Source organism: Myotis myotis, unplaced genomic scaffold (assembly GCF_014108235.1).
Source record: "Myotis myotis isolate mMyoMyo1 unplaced genomic scaffold, mMyoMyo1.p scaffold_m19_p_7, whole genome shotgun sequence".
Classification (NCBI taxonomy): Eukaryota; Metazoa; Chordata; class Mammalia; order Chiroptera; family Vespertilionidae; genus Myotis; species Myotis myotis.
The window spans coordinates 16,486,220-16,511,683 of record NW_023416379.1 but is presented as its reverse complement, the minus strand read 5'-3'; the positions used below and the strand labels follow the sequence as shown (position 1 = coordinate 16,511,683).

At 40.2% G+C, this 25,464-nt stretch overlaps 1 protein-coding gene across 10 annotated transcripts in view; it reads right to left on the bottom strand.

Annotated features, from left to right (window-relative positions):
- RNF217 (ring finger protein 217) overlaps positions 1-25,464 on the bottom strand; it is a 125,188-nt gene that overhangs the window by 39,126 nt on the left and 60,598 nt on the right. For all 10 annotated transcript variants that reach the window (XR_004968994.1, XR_004968995.1, XR_004968996.1 and 7 more), the window contains one exon: positions 14,374-14,607. Coding sequence is in view for 7 of the 10 variants with exons in the window: in XM_036318227.1 (XP_036174120.1) it covers positions 14,374-14,607 (234 nt within the window). In the remaining 3 variants the exon portion in view is untranslated. The remainder of the gene's footprint in view (positions 1-14,373; positions 14,608-25,464) is intronic.

Genomic DNA, 25,464 nt, shown 5'->3' with positions numbered 1-25,464 from the left:
ACTGAAGGGTCCTGGGTTTGATTCTAAGCAAGGGCACATAACTAGGTTGCAGTCTCAATCCCTGGGTCTGGTCAAGGAGCATGTGGGAGGCAACCAATAGATGTGTCTCTCTCATATCGATATTTCTCTCTCTCTGTCTCTCCCCCTTCCTTCCACTCTCTAAAAATCAATAGAAAAATATACTTGGGTGAGGATTAACACACAAGAAAGAAAGAAGTATCTGTTCAATAAAAAAACTTAATTTAAAAAAACAAAACCAGAAAAATAACAACATGGGCAGTTGTTGACTTTCCGACGTGTTAGATTACAGTGAATTAACAAAATACCTGACTCTGAACAATACTGATTACTGACGATTTCTCTGAATTTCTGCATACTAATTACTTCACATGAGTGAATTTACTAACTACATTTTGAAAATCAGAATTTCTTTTGGTAAACAATACAAAGTCACTACTTACTTTTTGGAAAACTACTTTTTTTTTGACAACAGTGATTCCAATATATACATTAATTGAGTGGCAATTATAATCATAACTCAAAGCACTGCTGTTTTCACTTATGTCAAGAATAGACAACGCTATTCCCATGCAAATATGAAGTAACAAAAGTACTTTTGCTTTTAATTTATATCAAAACAAAATAATATTTTGTCTACATTTTTAAATCTTTGTGTTTATTTATTGAAATTGTGTCACATGGTCATGTTTATACTGCTGCATCACATGCATTACTTAGTTTCATCAACAAAATAATTCTGCAAAGGAGGTATGAACACCGCAGGTTTACAGAGGAAACTAAGGCGCACAGAGATTAAATAACTTGCCCAGAGTAACATCACAAGCATGTGTCAAAAAGAAACTGAAACAAGAAGTCTGCCTGGCTCCAAGGCCAGCATTCTTCTCACTGCGCCAGAAGTCTTTCTCATACTAAACAGCATCCTTTCTTCGACGACTGAAAACCAAATTAGAGAAGGCAAAGAAGGTCATGTGACTGAACTATTCAGTAAGTCAGAATTTTACATGATTACCAACATAAGGTGAACTTTAAAAATCTTTTTCAAGATTTTACTCACATAAATTAAGATAATCCTTGACTTTTTTTTTTTTAAAAAGGACTTTATTAGTCAATCACTTAAAATAACCATTTTTGCCTTTTACTGATCATTAAAGTGAAAATATGTCATATTTAAAGTAAGAAGACAAAGTTAAAGTATGTGAGTGCCAGATAATAAAAGAATATAAAGTGATCATTCCCCTATGTCACTGAACTGTGAAGAAAAGACCTAAATATTACATGGGGCCTAAATGAATGTAATTTTCAAATGTAATGAATGAAATGAGGAAGCTGTCAGAAGATGCTGCTTTTCCTCACATAGCTGCCATTCTGTCAGAAGGATTAATTCAGTTCCTTTCTCATAGACATTATTCATAATTCTCAATAACTGGGCTCTAGCACCATCACATAAAATACTCTCTGGGTTTTAATCAGCCAGTCTTAGATTATATTTATGGAATGAACAGAAGGATGAATGTAATGATGCTTTGAAACTGGGATTAATTCTATGAATGTTGAGTTCAAGGATTTTGGGGGCCAAGTGCTGAGCAATCACTTCTATGGCTCTCTAATGAAGACCATGAGAAATGTGTGATTCTCCTGAGGCACCAGAATAATAAGGCATCTGCCAGTTGGTGTCACTACGAGGGGCTCCTATCCATTTCTCATCCTGAACAACCAAGTCCTCCTGCAGATCCCGCAGCCAAGCCTCACTATCATCACAGACTGGGCGGCAAACTGTGAAAGGAGTTTTGCATCAAGCTCTCAAGTAAAGATGAATCCCGTCTCTCACTGAAAACATTAAAATAACTATTGCTTTGCTTTGGATTAAACGATAAAAGGACGAACAGCCAACCCCAACAGCCTTGTTCTTCAGACTGCACCCGAATGCTCTGATGACTGACTGTTTGGTCTGAAGATGCCTTATTCATTCTGACCTTCCCCCTATGCAAAACCAGCCTTACCTAACCCACACAGAGACATCAACGCTGCATCTTCCCCCATTCATTTATCGATGCCTATTCCTCCACATGCAGTGCCATCTCACAAGCACAGACCGCCCACAGAGCCTGTCCACCGAGTAACTGCAGTCACACGGGGTCACCGTGCTCTAACCTCGCTACTCTCAGTGTGGTCGGAGGAGCAGCACCCGGGAGCTGGTTGGAAACAAAGAATTCATGTCACACCGAGACCTACCGAATCAGAGCTGCAATTTCACAAGGTCCCCAGATGATTCAGACACACGCTGACATTTCAGAAGCACTGCTCCGTACCATTGTGACCCCATCTCCCCGGACACAATGGATTTACAGAAGGAATGCGACCCTAAGCCAAAAACATGTATCCAGGGGCTGGCAAGCAGCCTTCGAGGTAGCTGGTATGCACTTTGTGCAGCAGGCAGCTTACTGATGAATAGAGACTAGCCAAGCCAGACTCTATTTTTTAAAATTTATTTTTATCATTGCAAGTATTACAGATGTCCCATCCCCTTCCCCACTGCCGCCTTCACCACACTATTGTCTGTGTCCATATGTTATGCATGTAAATTCTTCGGTTAATCTCTTCCTCCAGCCCTTTCCCTCTGAGATTTGTCAGTCTGTTCCATACTTCTATATCTCTATATCTATTTTGTTCCTCAGTTTGAGGAGTGAAATGGCGATACACATACCCTTTGCCTTTGCTGTGAAGGCAAAGATGGAAGCGAGCTTAGTGGCCATAGTGTAGATCATGGGATGAGGGGACAAGAAAGGGCAGTGTCTGATTCTCCGCGGGGCCTGTCTGCGTGGCGGCGGAGACTGCTCTCCTGCCCTTCCTACTTCCTGCGGAGCCTTGCAGTGACCCTCAGTAAGTGAGAGAGCACATCTCCGTGCTGTGTAAGCGGAGAAAGTCCCATTAACACAATCTGTCTACTGAAATCTTATCCAGATCAGATGCTACTTGTTTCAAGATGCTTTCTCTGCCCCCCCCCCCCTACCGCCCAACAGATTCAGTGTCTGTCTTACAGCACATGTACTAGTACACGTCTCATCTCCCGAGCGGCCTGCAAGCTCACGAGGGCAAAGGCTGCATCTCATTCATCCTGTCTGTCCCAAGTTAAACAGCACAGAGCTCCTGGCACATGGAAGGTATTCAGCAAATCATGTAAAAAGTGAATGGCTTTGCCCATAGCAAGTACTATATATTGGCTAACATTCAACGAATCCAAAGAAAAACCAACACATCTGATTTATGACCAGTGACTGAGATGTTATCACTACCTCTTAGGTCAGCAGATGAGGTTTACTAAATATTTTACCCACATGACATTTTGCTGAGCATCATGATTAATGTGCAAACCCTTCTACCAGAGGCAGGGCACCAAGTGTTTCAAGAAGAAAATTATCAGAGTTAGGAATCTTAATTAACATGTCCCGGAATCCATGAAAGGTGAAATAACTTCATATTACATTTTTAACTCTTGAATTCCCTTAGTTTTTCCAGAAATCTGAGGTCACAATAACACTCAGAAGACAAGTTAAACCAATCCACTTTTCCTAAGCAAATGGTATTTTCTCTTGACAGTTCATCATGCCAAATAACCCACAAAGTTAAAACAGAATTCAAAACCGAAGCGCTCCCCAGATTGTTTTTCTTTGCCTAAATTCTATATATTCCTATATACATAATTATCTGTCTATATAGTAGAGGAATATGCAAAATAGCCCGGACACCATAACATCACAACCGGACAGCAGGGACCTGAAGCTACATGGCACCTAGCCGGGGCGAGGGACCTCAGGCCAAGCCCCCCACCCCGCGGGACTTGACAGGGGACCTCAGGCCGTGCCCCCCGCCTGGCAGGGCTTGACGGGGACCTGAGGCTGCACTCCCCGACCCAGAGGGGCTCGATGGGGGTGGGGCCGGCCGGGTCTGGGTCTCCTGCGTTTTCGAAGCGAGTGCGAGTGGTGGGCGGGAACTTGACTCCAGGTCCTGCGGCATGCCCCAGACTCTGAGAGGGGGGAGATTTTCATATACATTTTACTAATTTTCTTTCATCTCTGACACTTCTATTATAGAGAAAGGGCAAATAGAAATATTAAAATAGTTCTTCTAATTAATTCCCTTTTAATGTGCATGAGTTTTGTGCACCGGGCCACTAGTTTTAAATATATAAATCACAAAATCACTGCTTATCAAAGTCAGAATATTAGACAATACCCACGTGTAAATGTAGCATTACAAATACACGCTAACTCAGTTTCCCAAGAAGAATTTGCTCCATTAGAACTTCAGGTGAAGGCAAGTACTCAATAAGGAAACATATTCATCAATTCATTTGCTCATTCAGCAAATATTTATTGAGCACCTTCAAGCAGCAGGTACTGAGTGTACTGATTTCAGGCACATAAAAAAGAACAAAAATACTTGTCCTCAAGGAATGTACTGAAAGCAGACAGATATAAGCCCAGAGAGGTATGTAGCCATGTAAGAACTGCTAGAGGAGATGCTTAGACAAGTGGGTGCCATGGGATAGACGCTCCAGGGAAGAACGGAGGGTTAGTAAGGCCTTGAAATATGAGTGGAATGTCACCGGAACAAGTGACAATGGGGTAACACTTCAAGAAGAGGGCCCAGCCTGAGCCCCCACTGAGGCCTGAGAGCACACGGTGCATTGGGGAAAGAGGAAGTGCTCTAGTGTAGCCCGAATAGAGATGTCACCTCAGCTGGCTGGACCCTGAGCCTTGCTGAAGTGTCCAAAAACCAGGTCCAATGAGTCTCACGTTAATGCACCTATGCTTTTGATGTCTCTCTCAAGATACACTGTGGTCCAAAAAACTCCTGATATGAAACATGTAAAACTTAGGGCTGTCAGACTAGGGTCTGCCTAAAAAAATTGATCAATGTGTAAATCATAGGCAAGTCTCGAGTTCTAAAAAGCTCAGTAACAACTTAAGAAGTCCTGACACCTTCTAGACCACTTGATAACAAGCACCAGGCTTGGCTTGCTTTTCTACCCACTCCCCAGCAGGCCCCCAGAGAGAAAGGGTTCTTCACTTGTCTCTTGTGCTGAAGATCCAAGGGATGATGCGATAAAGTGAAAAAAAAAACACAAAAAAACAAACAAACAGTTCTCAGTCCCACTGCAGGTCAGTGCATGGTAGTTGTAAGCCTTGGTTCTTAGACTTATTGTAGTTTTTGTCAGAGGTGGGCAAAAATAGCAAATGAATCCCAACACTTGGCTTCACCCCCCACCCCCACCAACATTTCGTTTTTGTTGTTAGAAGTTCAAGCACAAGTAAAGACTCTATAAAATATGACGGCTAATTTATGCATCAAGAAAGCAACAGAGAACAACTTTAACGAAGCATGTCATTCGTAACTAGAGGGTGAAGTGTATCCTAATGAAATTTAGTAGTACTGCATCATAGCTGTGCGATATACATTTTTTCAAGGGTAAAATATATAACACACCCATTCATTTAAGCTTACTTCTTTAAACTGGGCCAGACAACGTCATCCTTCTCTCCTTACAAATCTATGCTAGCAACAATCACTTAAAAAACACTTGTTCTCTATCAGACCCTGACATCAATGATGCATTAATTCCAGGAGAAAACAGTGCATGTCACAAACTAAACTGATCTTGCAGGGCTGATGCACAATCTAACGCTCAATTCATAGACACTGTCAACTTACTAAAGTGCTGGTGTCGGAGAAAAGCCGAAGAGCAAAGCAGCATGCTAACTACACGGTCATGGGAAAGCTTTAAACATTTACATGTAGAAAAATAATCTCAAGTCATCTCCACAAGAAAGAAGCTTAAGCACTATTCATTCTTTCATCTACCTAATTATACATGCAAGTTATTTATCAGAAATTCAACTATAAAGAGGTGCAGCTGGGATTTGAAAAAAAAACAAAGGACTGACAGGTCCCCCAGAAGCAGAAATCGTGGACAGCAATTGCCACTCCTAGGGATAAAGAACCAAGGGAGTAAAGAAGTTTCTGGAGCCCAGTGAGAATAAGAAACATGGGTGAGAGAACACCTACGGGGAAGGTACCGTCATGTAGGGATACAGCTAATGCGAGAGCTGTGCCCTGACTCAGGAAGGGAGTGAGGAAGTGATGCATCCACTATTCTCTTTCCATCCTATCTTTTGCCAATGACAACCCTCGGCCCAACTCAAATAGAAATCAAGATGGTAAGGAGCCTGGAGAAGCAGTCCAGAGAGGCACTTTCTAGAGTACAGGACAGGTCAGAGATGGTTCAACAATACACACAGGAAGACGATTACCCAAATTCCAGCCGTTCACTTAAGCATTATTTAAATTACACCAATTAGGAATAACAAGCCCATTCATTTGATTATAGTCTTAAAGACCTTAGAAAAGCTCTTATACTACTTGAGGAAATAATGTATTTGTGAGGTTTTATACAATGTGATTTCTACCAGAAGGTTTAAAATTACGAGAAAAAGAAATGCTAAACACAATGTAGGAACACAGGGCAAGTTTTCCCAAGTTTTACTGTTTTTTTTCTTTTCCCTTATGGTGAGTTCAAATAACATTTTGTGAGTTATTGAGGTTTTGCTTTATCTTCGTGGGAAGAAGAGTGGGGATTACTATTAGTTTCGCTTCAAGGAAACCATTAAGAGAATTACCTCTAACACGTTCCCTGTGCTGATTTACGGTATGTCTGCCCTTCAATGCACTCCAAATCAATGTGAAAACCGGGATTATTTCTTCATCTACACTTGGAAATAAGAAGGAAACCTAGAACTGCTCCTACCTCAGTAAAATAACATTTAATCATTTTCAATGATTTCCATCTTCTCTCTTCCATGAAAAACTACAACTTACACTAAGTCCCCAAACATACTTTTTCCATTTCTGTGAATTCAGTGACCATCCCTCCTCCCAAATATGAATGCTTTCCATTAGATCACTACTGAGCATAAGATCCATGTTTCCTGGAAATCTCTTTAATGCCCTAAAGGGTCTTCAAACTTAATATTATCAACACATTTTAAACTGAATTCGTTTTCCACCCACTAAAACCACTCGTTTTCCTCAAGATAGAGTCAGTTTCATCCCTCCTTTACTCCCACCATCCATCAGTTACCCAATCTTTTATTCCACCTCGATTCTTTTTGACTCTTCTATCCCCTTCCCAATAACCCAGGGTTGCTCATTCTGCTGTCCTTGCCAAAAAATTAGAACAAGCATAATAATCTCTAGCGAGTGTTGAGAGCACTTAGGATATGTCAGAGATGGTGCTAAGCACTTCCTATGTGTGACATCATTTAATCCTTACTAAATCCTTGCCCTTATAACAGGTACTATTACCACCCCAACTACCACTAAAAGATGTACAGACTGTACTCAAGGTTATAGAGATGGTATGAGGCAGGGTGAGTTTATTTTTTATTTTTATTGATTTCAGAGAGGAAGGGAGAGGGAGAGAGAGAGAGACATCAATAATGAGAGAGAATCACTGATGAGCTGCCTCCTGCACATCCCCTACTGGGGATTGTGCCCATAACCCAGGTATGTGGCCTTGACCAGAATCGAACCTGGGACCCTTCAATCCACAGGCTGACTCTCTATCTACTGGGACAAACCAGCAAGGGCCAGAGTGAGAGTTTAAATCTAGTTTGAAGTTAGTGCTCTTCCTACCTTTTCCCGCTTGACACATTCAAAATTTCAAGGCTTAGTTTAATGTGTCTATTCTTTAATGAAGCCTTTCCAATCTCTCCTATCCTTTCTTTTCCTATGCCCTCAGTATTTCCCATCCACATTCATTATAACACACATTATTATTTATACATTGGCCCATTTATTAGTTCCTTTGACAAATATATTTTGAGAGCATACTCTACCTGACACAGTGCGTGATACAGGTTATCAGCAGTAAGCAAGCCTGGACCTGGCCTCCTGGAGACCAGTGGGAAAGAGACTTTAAGTAAATAACCACACAAATACACCACAAAACCCTAGATGATAATTGCTATGGGGAACGACTTCTAGTGCTGGTGACGTTTCTGTCTCCAGGCATCGCGCGAGTGCCAGGAAAGCCGCAACCTCAACCTTTTTATTTCCCCATCACTAACTTGTTCCCTGTATTGATGCCCAGTTGGAGTTGAGGTAATAAATTGCAGGAACTGTTTAGGTTAGAAATTAGGTTTCTAATTGGAAAACATTAAATTAAATTTGCAGAAATGGAATGGTAAAACTTTTTGGTCTCATGACAAGAGTGGAAGGGACACGAAGACAAATACTATGAATAAAAAAGGCTGCCTCAATGTAAATCTCTCAATTCAGGAATGCATTTGTTATATTTGATATAGTATGAGTTTGACAGAGTTCAGAATATAATGAAAACCTCTATTTATTCAAACTTTTGCCAGAAGGGAGATGCTGTGTGAAGGACTGGAAGCCTAACCTGGCGCATGAGAGAGTTCTTGTTACTGCTTGTTGATATACTAGTATTTTGTTTACACCTTTTTCATCTACTGGGTACAAAAGAATTAACAAGTGGTACTTATAAACACCCCCACCCCCAAACTATTCAAATGAAATCCCTAAATATGATACTTGAGATCTCAAATTTCATGTGAGATATAATCAAAGGTATTTCTTGCTATAAAATAACTGTGGTAGTTTTAAGCAACTTTCAACCTTCTGTGTTAAATGCTTTTGAATTGACAGCCAACGCCATAATAAATACTCAAAGAGTGACATTTTGGATTGAGATACTGTAACTCAATGACACAGAAAGAATAATATTGAAATATACATTACAAAGGTTTTATCAATAAATACAAAACCTGCTGTAGGCTGTAAACAACAATAGAAATTTTAAATTGCTCAAATATGTCACACAGTCGTAGCAACCTGTTTTAATTTATTTGTTGTCTTATGACTCAATTTATTGCATTCAAATACTTGAATTCACTGCTCTTAAAGTTATGATAAACTTGGAAGTGGGTTCTATTTTTTGGGAAATGCAATTTTAAAAAATTCAGCAAACCTAAAAATTATTCCTTGGTTCACCACAAAGAAGGAACATTCTAGTCTCAGTTGGTTTGCTGGAGTATCCATGTCCCTACGCATAACATCCAGAGAGGTATAAACATGTAAATCAGGCAGTTAATAGTAATGTGAGACCTTGGAGTTCAATGGTTTAATGATGAAAAATGCTACATTAATATTACACCAAACAGTCAAATCATTGCTTCAGGAATTGTTTGAATGAGTCCTAGAATTTTGTACAATATAAAACAGAGGGATTATTTACATTTTCTGTTATAGATCTTCTATAAAAGTAAAAAAGAGTAACAGCCATAAGGATCCTCCAGTTCTCTGTAGCTTTATTTTTCTTGAAAGTTGCTTAATAGTTTAATTTTATATTGAGATTTTCATCCCTCACCCATTTCTGTGGATTTTAACTGCTGCATAATCAGTAACATTTATTTGTGTGTATATTTTTTTTAATATATATTTTTATTGATTTCAGAGAGGAAGGGAGAGGGAGAGAGAGATAGAAACATCAATGATGAGAAAGAGTCTTTGATTGGTGCGTCCTGCATACCTCACATTGGGGATTGAGCCCGCAAACCAGGTATGTGCCCTGACCGGGAATCGAACCGATAGGTCCACACTCAACCACTAAGCCACACTAGTTGGGCAGTAACATTTATTTTGTATTGAATTCCCCCCTCCATAAATTTCCTTCTGTGCCCACCAAAAGAAGAAAACCAAGTTTATTAGATCTGAGACTTTGATCCATTTGCCCCCTGCTTCTCTTCTTACCTACAACTACTGCACTGACAAGACATTGGAGGAAGCCTGATATTGGGAAATGTTATCAGAGTGCCCTTGGTTCATTCAGAATTATACAAATACTAGAGGCCCGGTGCACAAAAATTTGTGCACTCGGGGGGGGGAGGGGAAGGGGGTACCTCAGCCCGGCCTGTGCCCTCTCGCAGTCTGGGACCCCTCGGGAGATAACGACCTGCTGGCTTAGGCCTGCTAACGGGTGGCAGAGGACAGGCCCAATCCTTAGGTGCGGCCCCTGGTCGGGCTCAGAGCAGGGCTGATTGGGGAGTTGGGGTGCCACCCCCTGTCACGTACAGAGCAGGGCGGATCGGGAGGTTGCGATGCCACCCTCAGTCACGCTCAGGGTAGGGCCGATTGGGGGGTTGGGGCACCGCCCCCTGTCACACTCAAGGCAGGGTCGATGGGGAGGTTGCGGCGTCACCCCCTGTCACGCACAGAGCAGGGCCAATCAGGGGGTTGGGGCGCTGCCCCCTGTCACTCACAAAGCAGGGCCCATCAGGGGGGTTGGGGCTCCATACTCTGTCACGCACAGAACAGAGTCGATCGGGGGTTGGGGAGCTCCCCCCGTCACGCACAGAGCAGGGCCCATCATGGGGTTGGGGAGCTACCCCCTGTCACGCACAGAGCAAGGCCAATCAGGGGGTTGAGGAGCTCCCCCCTGTCACACACAGAGCAGGGCTGATAGGGGAGTGGGGCACGCCGTCACACACAGAGCAGGGCAGATCAGGGGATTGGGGCGCCGCACCCTGTCACACACAGAGCAGGGCCGATCAGGGGGTTGGGGCACCGCAGCCTGTCACACACAGAGCTGCAGGGCAATCAGGGGGTTGGGGAGCTCCCCCCTATCAGGCACAGAGCAGGGCTGATCAGGGGGTTGGGGCGCCTTCCCCTGTCATGAACAGAGCAGGGCGGATAGGGAGGTTGTGGCCCCGCCCCCTGTCACACACAGAGCCGCAGGGCAATCAGGGGGTTTGGGCGCTAACCTGTCACGCTGATCCCAGTGCCAGGAGGCCTCGTGGCTCCGCTGATCCCAGTGCTGGGAGGCATATTACCCTTTTACTATATAGGATAGAGGCCTGGTGCATGGGTGGGTGCCAGCTGGTTTGCCCTGAAGGGTGTCCTGGATCAGGGTGGGGGTCCCCACTGGGGTGCCTGGCCAGCCTGGGTGAGGGGATGATGGCTGTTTGCAGCTGGTCACACACCCTTCAAGGTGGGGGTCTCCACTGGGGTGCCTGGCCAGTCTGGGTGAGGGGCTGAGGGCTGTTTTTAGGCTGGCGGGTGACTGAAGCTCCCAACCGCTCCTTTTTTTTTCTTTTTTTTATTCTGGGCCAGCTTTAGCTCTGGCTCTAGCTCTTAGGTCTCCGCTGCTGAAAGCAGGTATCTGGTTTGTTTGGGATCTATAATGGAAACACTGTTTCAACTCCAGCTCTGAGATCCCGGCTGGCTGAAAGCAGGTTTCTGGGGTTTTGTTTAGCTTCTATATTTGTAACAATGTTTCAAACTGCAAGCTCAGAGGCCAGCAGCAGCAGGCGGGGAACGTTGGAGTCCTCCATCACTGAAGCAAGCAAGCCTCATGTTCGCTTCAAGCTGTCTGGCTGCCAGCTGCCATCTTGGCTGGCAGTTAATTTGCATATCGCCCTGATTAGCCAATGGGAAGGGTAGCGGACGTACAGCTAATTACCATGTTTCTCTTTTATTAGATAGGATAGGGTCCTATAATTTTAATATTTTCTATATGAAATAATGTGCATTGTGATAAATTATGCTCATTATAAGATAATTTGGCAATTTGGGATGAAATGAAACCTGTAACAGTTCACTATTGCTATAATTGCATCTTAAATTATATCGCCTTTTACTCATTCCATAAAGCAATATATTTTTAAATTGTATCCACTTTGATTCAATTATCCTATAAAAGGGTAATATGCAAATAGGCTGAACAGTGGAATGACTGGTAGCTATGAGGTGTACTGACCACCAGGGGGCAGATGCTCAATGCAGGAGCTGCCCCCTGATGGTCAGTACACTCACACAGGGGGAGCACTGCTCAGCCAGAAGCCGGGCTGATGGCTGGCAAGCTCAGTGGCAGTGATGGGAGCCTCTCTCGCCTCTGTAGCAGTCCTAAGGATGTCTGACTGCTGGCCTGCAGGGAGCAGGCCTAAGCCATCAGTCGGATATCCCCCGAGGGCTCCCAGACTGTTAAAGGGTGCAGTTGGGGCTGAGGGACCCCCCCCAACCCCCGAGTGCACAAATGTCGTGCACCAGGCCTCTAGTGTATAGATATTTTAATTGATACAAATTCTAAAATAGTAATAGTCTGAGTTTATATATATATTTGTAAATATATAAATTATAAATATATAAATTATATAAATGTATGTTATATAATTTGTGTAATATATAATTCTAAATGTAATTTAGAAAAAATTAAATATCCTACATTATGAAATAATAAGTCCTTCTAAAACAAGTAATTCCTGACAGTATCAGAAATTGGAATAACATAGAATTGGAATAAAAATAACCTAAGAATATATACAATGAAATAAAAGTATTCTATTGCTAAGTCAGCATTCAAAATCACTTTTTAAGAGAAGAAAAAAATGAAAGTTTTTTTCTTCCTTACAGTTATGCCTTAAAGAGACAAACATGCACAAAATCTGTAACAGTTATGGCAAACCTTTTGAGCTCGGCTTGTCAGCATTTTGAAAAACCCTAACTTAATTCTGGTGCCGTGTCACATATAGAAATTTTTTGATATCTGCAACCATAGTAAAACAAAGACTTATATTTTTGATATTTATTTTATATATTTAAATGCCATTTAACAAAGAAAAATCAACCAAAAAAATGAGGTGTGTCACCTCTGACACATATGTCATAGGTTCGCCATCACTGATCTATAATAAAAGCATAATATGCTAATTAGACTGGATGTCCTTCCGGACAAAGCCGTGGTGGTGGGGGCTGAGGCAGAGACAGCCACTGCGGCAGTCAGGGGGTACGGGGAGGGGACCCCCAAGTCCCTTGCATGAATTTCGTGCAACAGGCCTCTAGTTAGAAAATAAAAAATTAACTATGAGGGTCTAGCAGATTCAAAAACCAGTGGGCCTTTAAGAGGCTTTCACTAACCTAGTCTAGCTCATCACTACAATGGTATGGAGGAAACTACTAGCTAAGCCATGGTCCCCTCAGAGCTACAGAATGAATAATGCAGCATCTATTTCTTCCAAGCCACGGAACATGGGTGAAAACTTACCTTCAATGGAGATGACTTCAAACAGCCTTTGAGACCACTTCATCCTGCCATTCTGCTGTAATGACAAGGATGAAAACTACTGCCGCAGCCTCATCACTTTTCCGCTTCCTTTACGGCAAAGTTCCCAGTGCTGCTGCATCTTAGTGTTACCTAGTGAGGCCCAAAAATTTGCCAGACAACCGTTCTGGGGTGGGCCTGGGGCCCTGGTGTCTAAAAGCGCTCCAGGTGATTCCAACGTGCAGTCAAGGCTGTGAACTACGGACTCGCTCCCAGAGTGGCTGCCTTAGGCTTCTCTGCCTTCAGTCTGCCCTCCTGTGACATCCTCTATTAACACTGCCAGAACGATCTTCCTGTAAGGCCTACAGAATTAAAGTCACACTCCTGAGCACAGCGTAAAAGCCTCAACAGGATCTGCTCTTAAACGCCTGACCAGCTGCCTCCCACTCTCTCCACAAGCTCCACCAGCTCTTGTTTTCCACACGCGTTAGCCTCAGCCTCTGGGCTGAGCACTGACTCATCTCTTGCTCTGAAATGCTCTCCGCTGTTTTTATCTGTTTATCTGCCTGGAGAGTGTCTTCTCTATGAAGCCTCTCCTAACGTCCTAACCCCCAGCCCCCCATCATGTTCTCAAAGCACAAGTGCACGGGATTCACGTTTGTTTGTCTGGTTTTGCTGTTTAGTCATATGGAAGTGTTATTTTAGAGCACATGTCTCTCATCATGATTAGGCATTTTTTTGAAGCAAGGTGTATGTCTCATTTGCCTCTGTATCCCCCAAACTTAACACACTGCCTAGCGAATACTGACATTTTGTATTTGCTGCATAAATGATTGAACAGCATTTTATACTATTTTCTCTTATTACCAACAGAGCCAGACGGGATTCATATTGGGTCTATGAACAACTCAAACTTATAGTAAATTTAAAAAGCCTTAATCTTTATTTAATATTTAGTAATAGTAAGGACAATTTCTTTAAAGATTAGCCTTTCAATTATGCTTCTAGATGAATGTGAAACATGGTTAAAGTCAAAGGAAAACCTTCATTACATCCTCAAGAGTGCTCTCTGATTATCCGCCTCCCCAGACCACACATTTTCAGAATCAGAGCCAATAGACACTCACCTTAGAGTACGGGTAGGGAAGGAAGCCCACTTAATGCCCACCACAAGTTGGCCTACTTTGGCTGCTCCCATCATGTGACATCTAACCCACAACTCTGGTGAACATGCTTACTTTGTATTTGCTTTCTGATCTGGAAGGGGTGGGAATATGTCCTTTTTTCTTGAAGGTTGTAAAGTGCTTGCATTGAGGGCATGGTTTGGTGCTGGCATCGATACGGCCAAGTTCCAAGAAGTATTTATATTTTATGGAGTCTTCATGCGTTAGGTTATAGACAACCGTTGTTTCCTCCAGGAATTCAAAGCATTCTGTGATGGGGCATTTGATTTCTACTTGGCCAAGCTGTACCTGCAAGGGAGAGAAGATGGGAGAGAAAACAAAGTCATCAGTTATTGCATCTCTCTTCTTTTTCTTCACATAGTATTTTTTCATGATTACAGAAAAGAATTTTCTGTTATTTTTTCATGGTTCCTAACATGGTAAATGCTAAGCACATTGGTACCTATATTGAGCAGTACCAAAATGATTTGTAGTGTGTCCAGCAGCTCTCAACCTGTGGGGTCGCGAACGATGAAAATACGTCCTGCATATCAGATATTTACATTACGATTCATAACAGCAGCAAAATTACAGTTATGAAGTAGCAACGAAAATAATTTTATGGTTGGGGGTCACCACGAGATGAGGAACTGTATTAAAGGGTCGCGGCATTAGGAAGGTTGAGAACCACTGGACTTTAAGCATTCTCTCCTATTATAGTATTTGTGAATGTCAATGGGCCTAAACCACAGGCTCACCAAAGTAGCAAATTATCATCCCACTCTCTGGAAACCCCAGGGTGAGAAAGCCACTAAGGGAACAGCTGGAATGACAAGGTATTTCAGATATTTCAACCTTACCCCAGAACATGTCAGCACTAAACTTCAGGCACATGCAACCACTTTAAAAGGACAAAAAAGAGATTATGAATATATATATCTATATGTGTAATTTAAAAACTACCTGCTGAAAGTGTAAATTACTACTTCCTTTTATGCTACTATTGTACAAAGCAGGATCCACAGAGGTTTTTCAAATATTTGCCCCAAATGGTTTTTTCTATTTTTTATGAGTCTGCCTATACTTGCAATCAGCTTTTATTACATCGTTAAGTTATGATAATGTTATTATATCCCACATTATGCTTTATCACAAATCATTTTCATTTATAGCTCAAGACAGAAGTCCCCTGAAGATTTTTAAATAGACAGAAACTATGTGTGCTATTATAAGAAACTGGCTTAATGAGATGGATAAGACATTTTAAAAATGAATAAATGTTTCCTTTTTTCACATTCTGTCGACATTTGTCCAGCCCATGTCTGAGCCAGGGACTGGGTTAGACACTGGTGCTTTGCACGTGTGTCTCGGTAAAGAGGCAGCTGTGACACAAAGTGGTGAATATGGCTAACAGAGTGTCAGGGAGGATACGGGGGAGGCTTGGTAACCTCACACTCGGAAGTTTCAGAAGAGGCTTCTTGGAAGAAGTGAGGTTTCAAGTGAGATCTTAAGATTAGCAGGACTTTGTCAGATAACATACAAGATGTTTCCACCGACAGAAGACAAAGCAGGGGCAAAGGCCTGGAGGTAAAGAGCACAGAGCGCCCTGCAGGAGGGACACCCATATCTTTCCCACACGCCCAGTGGATCCAATATGTCCTCAGGTACATGCACCCTAAGCTAAAGATGGCAGCCTCAGCGGCACTGGACGATGAGCAGGAAGACTGAGTGCAATGTGTAGTTCAGAAAGATGAGGCTGTACAGACAGATCAGAGCACAAGGGCAGAGCAGCAGAGCATGAAGCCATCCTGGACGTCTGGACGTTTTCCTGTGAGAATGGAAAACTGTGGTCTTAGCATGTAAAAGATGACTTCTTTCCATTCCACACAGAAGGGGCTCACCACTTGGGCCATCTCAGTGACTCTTATTTATTGGGAAGGAACATACGTTAGGGGGTACCAGCCGGAATACTTTTTGTCCCAGGTCCATGTTTTAATCTGGCCTCCCTCAACTATAAATTTATTTGTTCGAACTATAGAAATGATAACAATGGAAGCAGCAATTCCACAGCTACCCAGGAACAGTCAGATCTTACGGGAATGGAATATCCTTTAGGGACCACGACTGTAAGGGAGCTTACGGGGAGTGGGTTATCAGGTTACTCCTCCAGTGGCAGTGTTTGTTACTACACCGCATTAGGATACCTGCCATCTAACATCCAACCAAATACCTTTTCTTCTAAAGTGTTTCTCAAATCTGTCTGCCAATCTACTCCATCTCCATAGAACACATAATTTCCTTATGCTTTCACACTGTCTGCATTTTGCCTATTCCATACCTTCTTTCTGAAAGCTCCAAAATCCCTACCCCACTACATTGAGTCAAATGATCTCATATTTTATTAAACAGAAGCACTATGATCATATTTCCTCATATTTCCACTGCTAACTGCCCCCATATTTTTTTTTTGTCTTCCTTTCTTTTACAGTGTAGGGCCCAAATCTACTTCCAGGACAATGGCATGAGTCGCCTGAAGTGTTTGTTGAAAATTCAAGTTTACTGGCCCACAAAGCACCTACAAAATTTTAATCATTGCTGATAAGCTAGTCACTGGCAATTTGGAACAATTACTCATACAATCCTTTGAATTACTCATACCTCTTCATACAAACAATATCCGTCTTTTCATAATAAAATGCTATTCATGGCCTATATCTCTTGGCCTCTACAAGTCTATCTTTTCTCAGAATAACTTCCTGAAAAAAATCACTAGCAAACAAGTCATCATGAATAAGCAAAGTACATTCATTTACTCAACAAGATAACGTATTTCATCAATTCAAGCATGAATTTTTTTCAACATTGTAATATCTCAGAAGTCAAGATTATCTTACAATCAACAGTCTTTAAAACTATGGCATTATGCCATAGTTTAATTTGCAGTGCTTTTATTTTCTTGGTGGCTCAGAATATAATACTGTATCCTATAATTGATCATGCCTTAGATTTCAATGAAATGCGGTTTTTATGGGTTAGGCAGTATGATGGACTCTGGAGAGATGAAGAGAGAGACAGGACTTCTATTGGAGGCAATTTATGATACACAAGTGAATAAACCAGGCAGGCTGTAATCAGTTATGACACCAGAGAAGGTATCTGAGGAGGTGACAACTTAAACTGAGAACTAAAGGGCGTGTCATGCGGAGAACTTGGGGGAAGGGACTGCATGCAAAGGAAACAAGGATAATGGCCCCAGGGCAGAAGGTGCCCAATGTGCCTGTGTTCAGAGAACAGAATTGGGTGACTGGAACACCTCCGAAACCAGCCAGAACACACAGGCCTTGTTGGCTGTGATAAGAAGTGTGAATTGTATTCTACGTTCAATATGAATCACTGGTTTTATGATGAGTGACATACCCCAAATTACATTAAAAAATCAGTCATACTCTTCCTGTAGAATGAACAGTAGAAGAACAAAAGCAGAAACTAGGAGAATAGTATGACTCTGGATTGCACCTGTTCTCACCACCACTGGCATCTAACTGTGGCCGTTTTCCAGGCAGGAAATGACAGAAGATGGAACTAGGTAGCCAGAGGTAGGCAGGGGTTCTGTATGGAAGTGAACCAAATGGGGTTTGGTGATGAACCAGATATGGAGCATGAAGTAAAGGAAGAAATCAAGGATGACTCTAGGTTTTTGCTTGAAATAATCCGATTGGTAAGTGCTACTTACTGAGTTTTTTAAATAAAATATAGTTTATGTCGCCCTAACCGGTTTGGCTCAGTGGATAGAGCGTCAGCCTGCGGACTCAAGGGTCCCAGGTTCGATTGCGGTCAAGGGCATGTACCTTGGTTGCGGGCACATCCCCAGTAGGGGGTGTGCAAGAGGCAGCTGATCGATGTTTCTCTCTCATCGATGTTTCTAACTCTCTATCCCTCTCCCTTCCTCTCTGTAAAAAATCAATAAAATATATTTTTAAAAAATTAAATAAATAAATAAATAAAGTATAGTTTATGTGGATATGTGATATTTGCTGGAAGTGATTCACTGCAAATTTATTATAATAACAAGAATAAAGATCACTAATTCATCCAAAAATCATATTGAGCTCCTACAATATCACACATAAAAGATATAAAGTAGCTTAAGTCATGAATCTTGCCTTAATGGAATATGAGGATACAGTAATTAAATTTGTGTTGACAGTCTTTTCCAGCAACTTGGGATTTGACGGTACTAATTCATGTAATATTTTACCCAATGTTTGAAATTCTTTTGTAAGGGATAATCATAAACATATGCAAAAGTTGGCAGATGGGTATTATGAGACCGTAAGGCCTCCTTCTCCAGCTTCAACAATAATCAACTGCTGGACACGTGTTTTTTTCTGTGCCCTGACACAGATGGCCCTCCCATATTACTTTGAAGCAAAAACCAGAAATTATGTCATTTCATTCATAAATATTGTAGTATTTATGAAAGAAAACAAGTCTTTTAAAAAACATTACCATGATATCAAATATCTCCCCAAAAGACAAAAATTCTTCAAAATCAATTTAACAGTTTAAATAACGTGTCATCAAAATTGTTTACAGGATTTTATGTACTTAATATACTTAAGACCACGATATTTTTAATTTGTTATTTTCAAATGCTAATACTACTATTCGTATCACTGGAAAATACACTTTCCAATTCTTCTGAACAAAAACATGCCCAATCTTGTAAGACAAAATTTACTTAACTCTAAAACAGTCTCCAAGAGTGCTAGTAAGAGATGCTCTTTTCCACTTAGCGCTCAAGCTGCATGGATAATTTGCCACCTGGGAGGACTCAAAAGTAGTTCAGTGACACAGGTGAAGGAGAACTCTGAAAAAGTGGCAGGTTCATTAATTAAATCATCCAGGGAATAGAAGAGAGGAAGCATAAACCTTCGACTTTGAAGCTCAATTTATCAAATGTATGGTTTATGATTTTGGCCTTGGTTTTGAGTGTTGGTCATGATAGTTTTCAAGGTGCCTTGGCCTTTTGTTCACTTGATACCAGGGGATTTCATATTTCCATTTTTCCTTAAAAAATGGAACATGTCAGGCCCAGCGGGCGTGGCTCAGTGGTTGAGCATCGACCTATGAAAGGCCACAGTTCGATTCCCCGTCAGGGCACATGTCCAATATGGGGCGTGATTCTCTCTCATCATTAATGTTTCTACCTCTCCCTCTCCCTTCCTCTCTGAAGTCAATAAAAATGTTTTTGTTTTATTTAAATGGAACCTATCAAGGTGGCAGGGAGAAGAGAATACCACGACAAAAGCATTAACAATAATGAAATGTATGCCATACCCTCTACATGCCAAGCACTGGTTTAAGCACTTTCTGTGCATTAATGGCTTTGTGGAGCACACTAGAGTCAGATTCATTTTCAGGTTCATAGATTTTCCCACAAGTTCATCATCAGTGATTATAGGATGTGGCTGCTTTATTGATAAATGTGATTTTTTGTTTACAGAGCACTGAGCTAGGCACCTTTAATTATTAAAAATAATAATGAAAAACATCAAACCAAATATCCCAAAAGTTCCCTCTGCCCCAGGCAAGGTAAATATACAGAAAATCACACTTAGGCACATAAGTAAAAGTTCCAAAAGCCAAACAAAAGGAAGTTTCTTAAAGCAACAGAGAAAATGATACTCCCACATAGAAAATTTTGGCCCCAGGTGTCTTGTGGGTCAATTTTACTGAGAATTTAAGTATGAAACACCAATATTACACAATAACTCTGAGAGAACAGGGAAAAGGCTGGGGGAGGATCACTGCTCAAGTTGTTTTATGAGGCCAGCATAATCATGATACCAAAACCTGATAAGGATGTTGCAAGGAAGGAAAATTACTGACCTGTCTCTTCATCAACATAGATACAGAAATCCCAAACACAGTATTGGCAAACCAAACTGAACAATACATGCAAAAGATAATATATCAAGATCAAAGGTTTATTCCAAGAATGTAAGGCTGGTCTAATATTAAAAAAATCTATTGATATAACTCGCACATTAATAAAATAAAGGAGAAAAATCATATGATTATCTCAACAGAAAAAAGTATTAATAAATTCAGCATTCATTCATGTTAAAATCTTAACAAACTAGGAAGAGATGAAAGCTTCCTTAATCTGCCAGAGTATCTGTAAGAACATATACAGTGAACATCATATTCAATGATGAAGTCATGAGGGCTTTCTTCTTGAGTCTGGACATGGGGCAAATATGCACTCCTTTCATTATTTAACTTTGACTAGGGCTCACAGCCAATGCAAGAAAAGCAAAAGCAAAATGAACATAAAACAGCTAGAAATGAAACTATCTAATTCCCCACTTCTTGCAGACTGCAAGATTGTATATACAGAAAATCCAAAATAATCTACAAATAAACTATTAGAATTAATAAGTGAATTTAGCTAACTTGCTCAATAGTTTAGTACACAAAAATCAAATGTATATCTTTATGCTAGTAACAAGCAACTTGGTAATAAAATAGAAACATACTCTTGAAACCTGTATAATATTATCCAGTCACCCCAATACATTTATTAAAAAGATGGAATAATTGAAACATGAATATCATAGGAAAAATAATATCATTATAGCAATATTAAAAATATCAAGTATGAATAAATCTAATATAAGTTGTACAATACCTCTACACAGAAATATTTGAGATATTTTTGAGAAAATAAAAAGAAGCAAATAAATGGAGGGATATATCCAGTTTTTGAATTGAAAGGTTCAATATAGTAAAAATGAAAATTCAGTCTATATTGACCTACAGATTCAAGGCCATTTCAATAAAATATTCAGTTTTCTTTCTCTCTCTCTCTCTCTTTCTCTCTCTCTCTCTCTTTTTGAGGGGAAGGTGGGTTCTAAATTGTAAGCTGATTCTAAAAATGTATGGACAGTCATGATACTCTTGATCTAGAAAAAGAAAGTAGTAAGACTTGTTCTACCAAATAAAAGATGAAGCAAAAAGTGTTAGTAATTACAAGAGTGTGACGCTGAACCAAGGATAGATAAGGTCACATAACAGAACAACAGCGCAGAAAAGAGTGCAGAACCGTGCCATTTACATATGGACACGAGATGTGTTGACACAATAGAGCAGTGGAGAGGATTTTTCCCCCCAATAAGTAAATATCCGAAAAATGCCAAAAGCAAAAGCATTTGGTAGTTTAGTTATGGAAAACTACTCTGCCCTTCCACAAATCATAGTAAATTCTCTAACCAGCAGTTGCCAACTGACGGTCCGTGAGGTCCGAAAGTTTGGCGACCACTGCAAATGACTCTGAAAAGTGAAACAAGAAAGGAACATTTTGCAAATATAGGTGATTTTGAGGTTTATGAATAGGCAGGTTAGTGCTTTTGACTCAAGTGTGGACACATTTAAGGTAAAAGAGTCAGGGAAATCATTGCAAAGTTGACATGTTGGCAAGAGGAGTAATATAGCAGATCCCTAAATTTGTCCCGGTACACAGGTATTTTTAATTCTCTCTTGGGTCTTACAGGATGTGTTTACCCATGCTTCTTGGTTAAAGGATCTTCAAATAGGAAGACAGTTATTGTGTCCCTCCAGTCTCTTTCTCCCAGGAAAACATCCTCACATCTTAGTTCCTCACATCTGGTTTGAAGTCCTTCCCTCTTCCTGGCTTGGTTGGTTGGTAACAGAGTGTGTCACCCAGAAACCAAAGCCATTACGCTAGTCTGGTCTGGCCACTGAGGAAATAGGATTATCCTCAACCACAGTAAAAATGGAAAGAAAGGAAAACTCAACGAAAAAAGCTCCCAGGAATTTTAAGTTACCAAAATGAACCCAAGAAGTGGAAAACCTGAATGGGCCAATCACAATAGAAGACATTAGGGTATGTTGTCTTTTAGGAAAGCATCTATTCTCTGGGTTATCACCTGTTGCAATTGAATAGTCTCTTATCTTCTCCCTCTTTCTCTCTGTTGTTTTATCTCTTTTCTCATCTTGTCTGCTTTACTTTCTTTGATCCTCAAATAAGGATCCTAAAAGAATTAATCTTTTATTTCTTAAAATAACCAGCTTGGGGGTTTGCTTATATTGTTTTTTGTATTTGTTTTTTTGTCTTCCTTTTTAAAAAATAATTATGTTCAATGTCGTTCTCTTCTGGCTTTTATTTGTTTTATTCTGTTATTCTTTTCCTAGTTTCTTAAGATGATTCCTTAGTCCCCTTGTTTTCTGCTTTTACTTCTTATGAATACAGTTTTTGCTATGCTCTAAATTTTGGGCATAAAATGTTTCATTTTCACTTCTTCTTAGTGTTTTTATGCAGTTAAAACCTTTTGGTGGTTTTTTTCTAATATTTATATTTAACTTTACTTGATTATGAATAGAGAAAGTGGACTGTAAAAATCTTAATTTTAAGATTACGATTTTATTTCTAGCCTATTAAGTAACCTTTTAAAATGTTTCTTGGGCATTAAAAATGTCTACTCTAATCAAAAGATGTAAGATTCTATGTAGATGTCTACTAAATCCTAACTTTGAGGTTTCAAGTAAATTCTTCTATGAGCTCATTAATTATTTAGCTATTCGATCTGATCCTTAAAGAGGAGTATTAAAATTGCTTACTATAGTTTTTTCAGAGTATCTTTGCACTTTTAGTTCGTGCATTCTCGGTTTATCCATTTAACTGAAATGTTGCTGGTGCAAACAGGCTTATGACATATCTTCTTAAACAGTCTTCTCCTTATTGATGCTTTTACACTTAAATTCTCCCTCTACCTCATCAGTTCTCCCCTCTTCTCCCCTCTTCTTACTGGCATTTTCCTCCTGTGACTTTGCTCCTGTCTTCTCAACGCAACTTCTTGTTAAATCACTTTGCTGTAAATGATTCTATGGATTAGTTTCAATTCAATACCCAAGTATTTATTTAGTGCCTACCATGGGCAAGGCAATCGACTAGCTACTTGGGGGAATTTAAAGATGAATAAATTGCTACCCTCAAGTAATTTCCAGTTTATCAGTGGAGACAGACGTGGGCATCAACAACCATAGTTCCGGCAGAGAAGCGCAAAGGGGAACTTGGCTTGGGCTGTTCATGAAAAAGAAGGTAGTATTTTAATTCAACCATGAAGAATAAAAAGGACTATTATGAATAGATTTAGCTATGTCTTATTTCTTAAAAAATGTGAAAAGTAATACAAAAGACACATCTGATGATTTCAGATAAGAAAACAATAAACATTGTATTTATATAAGTAGGTAAAAGTATATGTGAAAAAACATGAACTTGGAAGAAGGACTTGCTAAAAATTCATTTTTTCAGGTTATAAATTATTTCTTTTATTTACAGTTCTAATGTTTTGTTAAAATTTTGATCATACAGTAACTTTTTAAATTTTGCCTAAGTATTTTCTGAACTATAATAGATGATGGATCCGGAATTATTAGCAAAACCAGTAACCAAAACTTCGGATTGGCCTTGAAAATAAGATAGGACACTGAGCATTTGGGTAAAGGTTTCTACCTATCAAAGCTAAAATCTGAACATTATTTAAGTTTGTTTCTGCATACTCTAGGACTCAGCGGTTCTCAACCTGTGGGTGGCAACCCCTGAAAATACATCCTGCATATCAGATATTTACATTACGATTCATAACAGTAGCAAAATTACAGTTATGAAGTAGCAACGAAAATAATTTTATGGTTGGGGGTCACCACAACATGAGGAACTGTATTAAAGGGTCCCGGCATCAGGAAGGTTGAGAACCACTGCTGGTAGTCTCAGTTTATGTTGTACTAATGAATTCCGGGCTTTGTCCCAAGCCTCTGCAGTGTGCAGTGGAGAAAGCAGTCATGTCCTAAGTAAACTAAACGCTGCGGGAATCCGTCCCACACGCTGCCGTCCTCTCGGCAATGTTCCTTTTATGAAGGTGATGTCAAATATTTGTGCGTTTTTTAAAGAAATCCCAAACCTTTCTTCTGGGAAACTGTTTAACAAATAGAACAACAAAATAACTTGTAAACTTGAAGGTAATCCAAGGTTGACATATGTTCTATATTTTTACTTAAAACGTTTTAAATGTTTTTCACCCCCCGCAGGTTTTGGTCTTTCAGTATTGGCAAGCATCAATGGTTTCCTAAACATCCACCAAGTTAGCACAGTTCTTTAACGTAGAAAGAGCAATTTCAACAGAGTCTTTCATGCCAAAACAAAGTATCTTTGTGCACCATCCACCCAGTTCTAGGAACAGTCTGTTCATTACCTGGAGTTTGTCGATTCCATAAAGAGAAAAATAATTCCTTCCTTCTTGGCAACTAGTTATTATTTCCAGATATAAAATGCTGTTTAGTGTAGAGTGACCAAATTTTCCTGTATATCTATCTCCCAGGAACAAAGCTAAAGTGCATTTGATTCTCTAAAAAGAGAAAAAACATTGTCTTCTCTTTTGATGTTTGAATTATATACTTCCAAAGTAGAGAGAAATCTTATCCCAGGAGTATAGCAATGTCTTTTAAAAATGTTGAGTGGGATAGAGAGGTGTCCAAAAAAAACTTGCATGGTCAATGAAGACACTATAAATTTCACTGAAAAGTGGGTGACTAGGTTGAGAAAGAATTGGAATAGTCACAATGCTAAATGTCTTGATTTACTACAAACACATTTTAGAAAATCTACTCTGCCTCAAAAATAATGCTAACTGTACTGTTAGTACATCATTGTTCTTTTGTATTTGCTTTACCTTTTTCTACCAAGTCAGGGAGATCGATTTGGGCAGTTACGTCATTCACCACCTCCCCCCCTACCCCCGCCCCGTTTCCTGGGAGTCACCCAGGAAAGCAATGCAATTCCTGGGGAGGTTAGGGGCTGAATATGGAAACTTGCCTACTAAAAGACGGACTTGATAAACTTCTTTGATTCTCTATTTTTTTCCGAGAAAGGTTTTTAATGTTTATTTTAGTTTTATCCTTTCCAAACAGGAATGCACAGTGCCCTTTGGCATTCTTCCTGCCACAGAAAAGTGGAGTACTTATGACGTGTTCCTGCTCTACAATAAAGGTTTAAATTATAAACCTTCCAGAAACATCTGGTATTGTCAGATGAACTGAATAATAATGATAACAGCAGCAGCAGCTTTTGCTATTAAATGT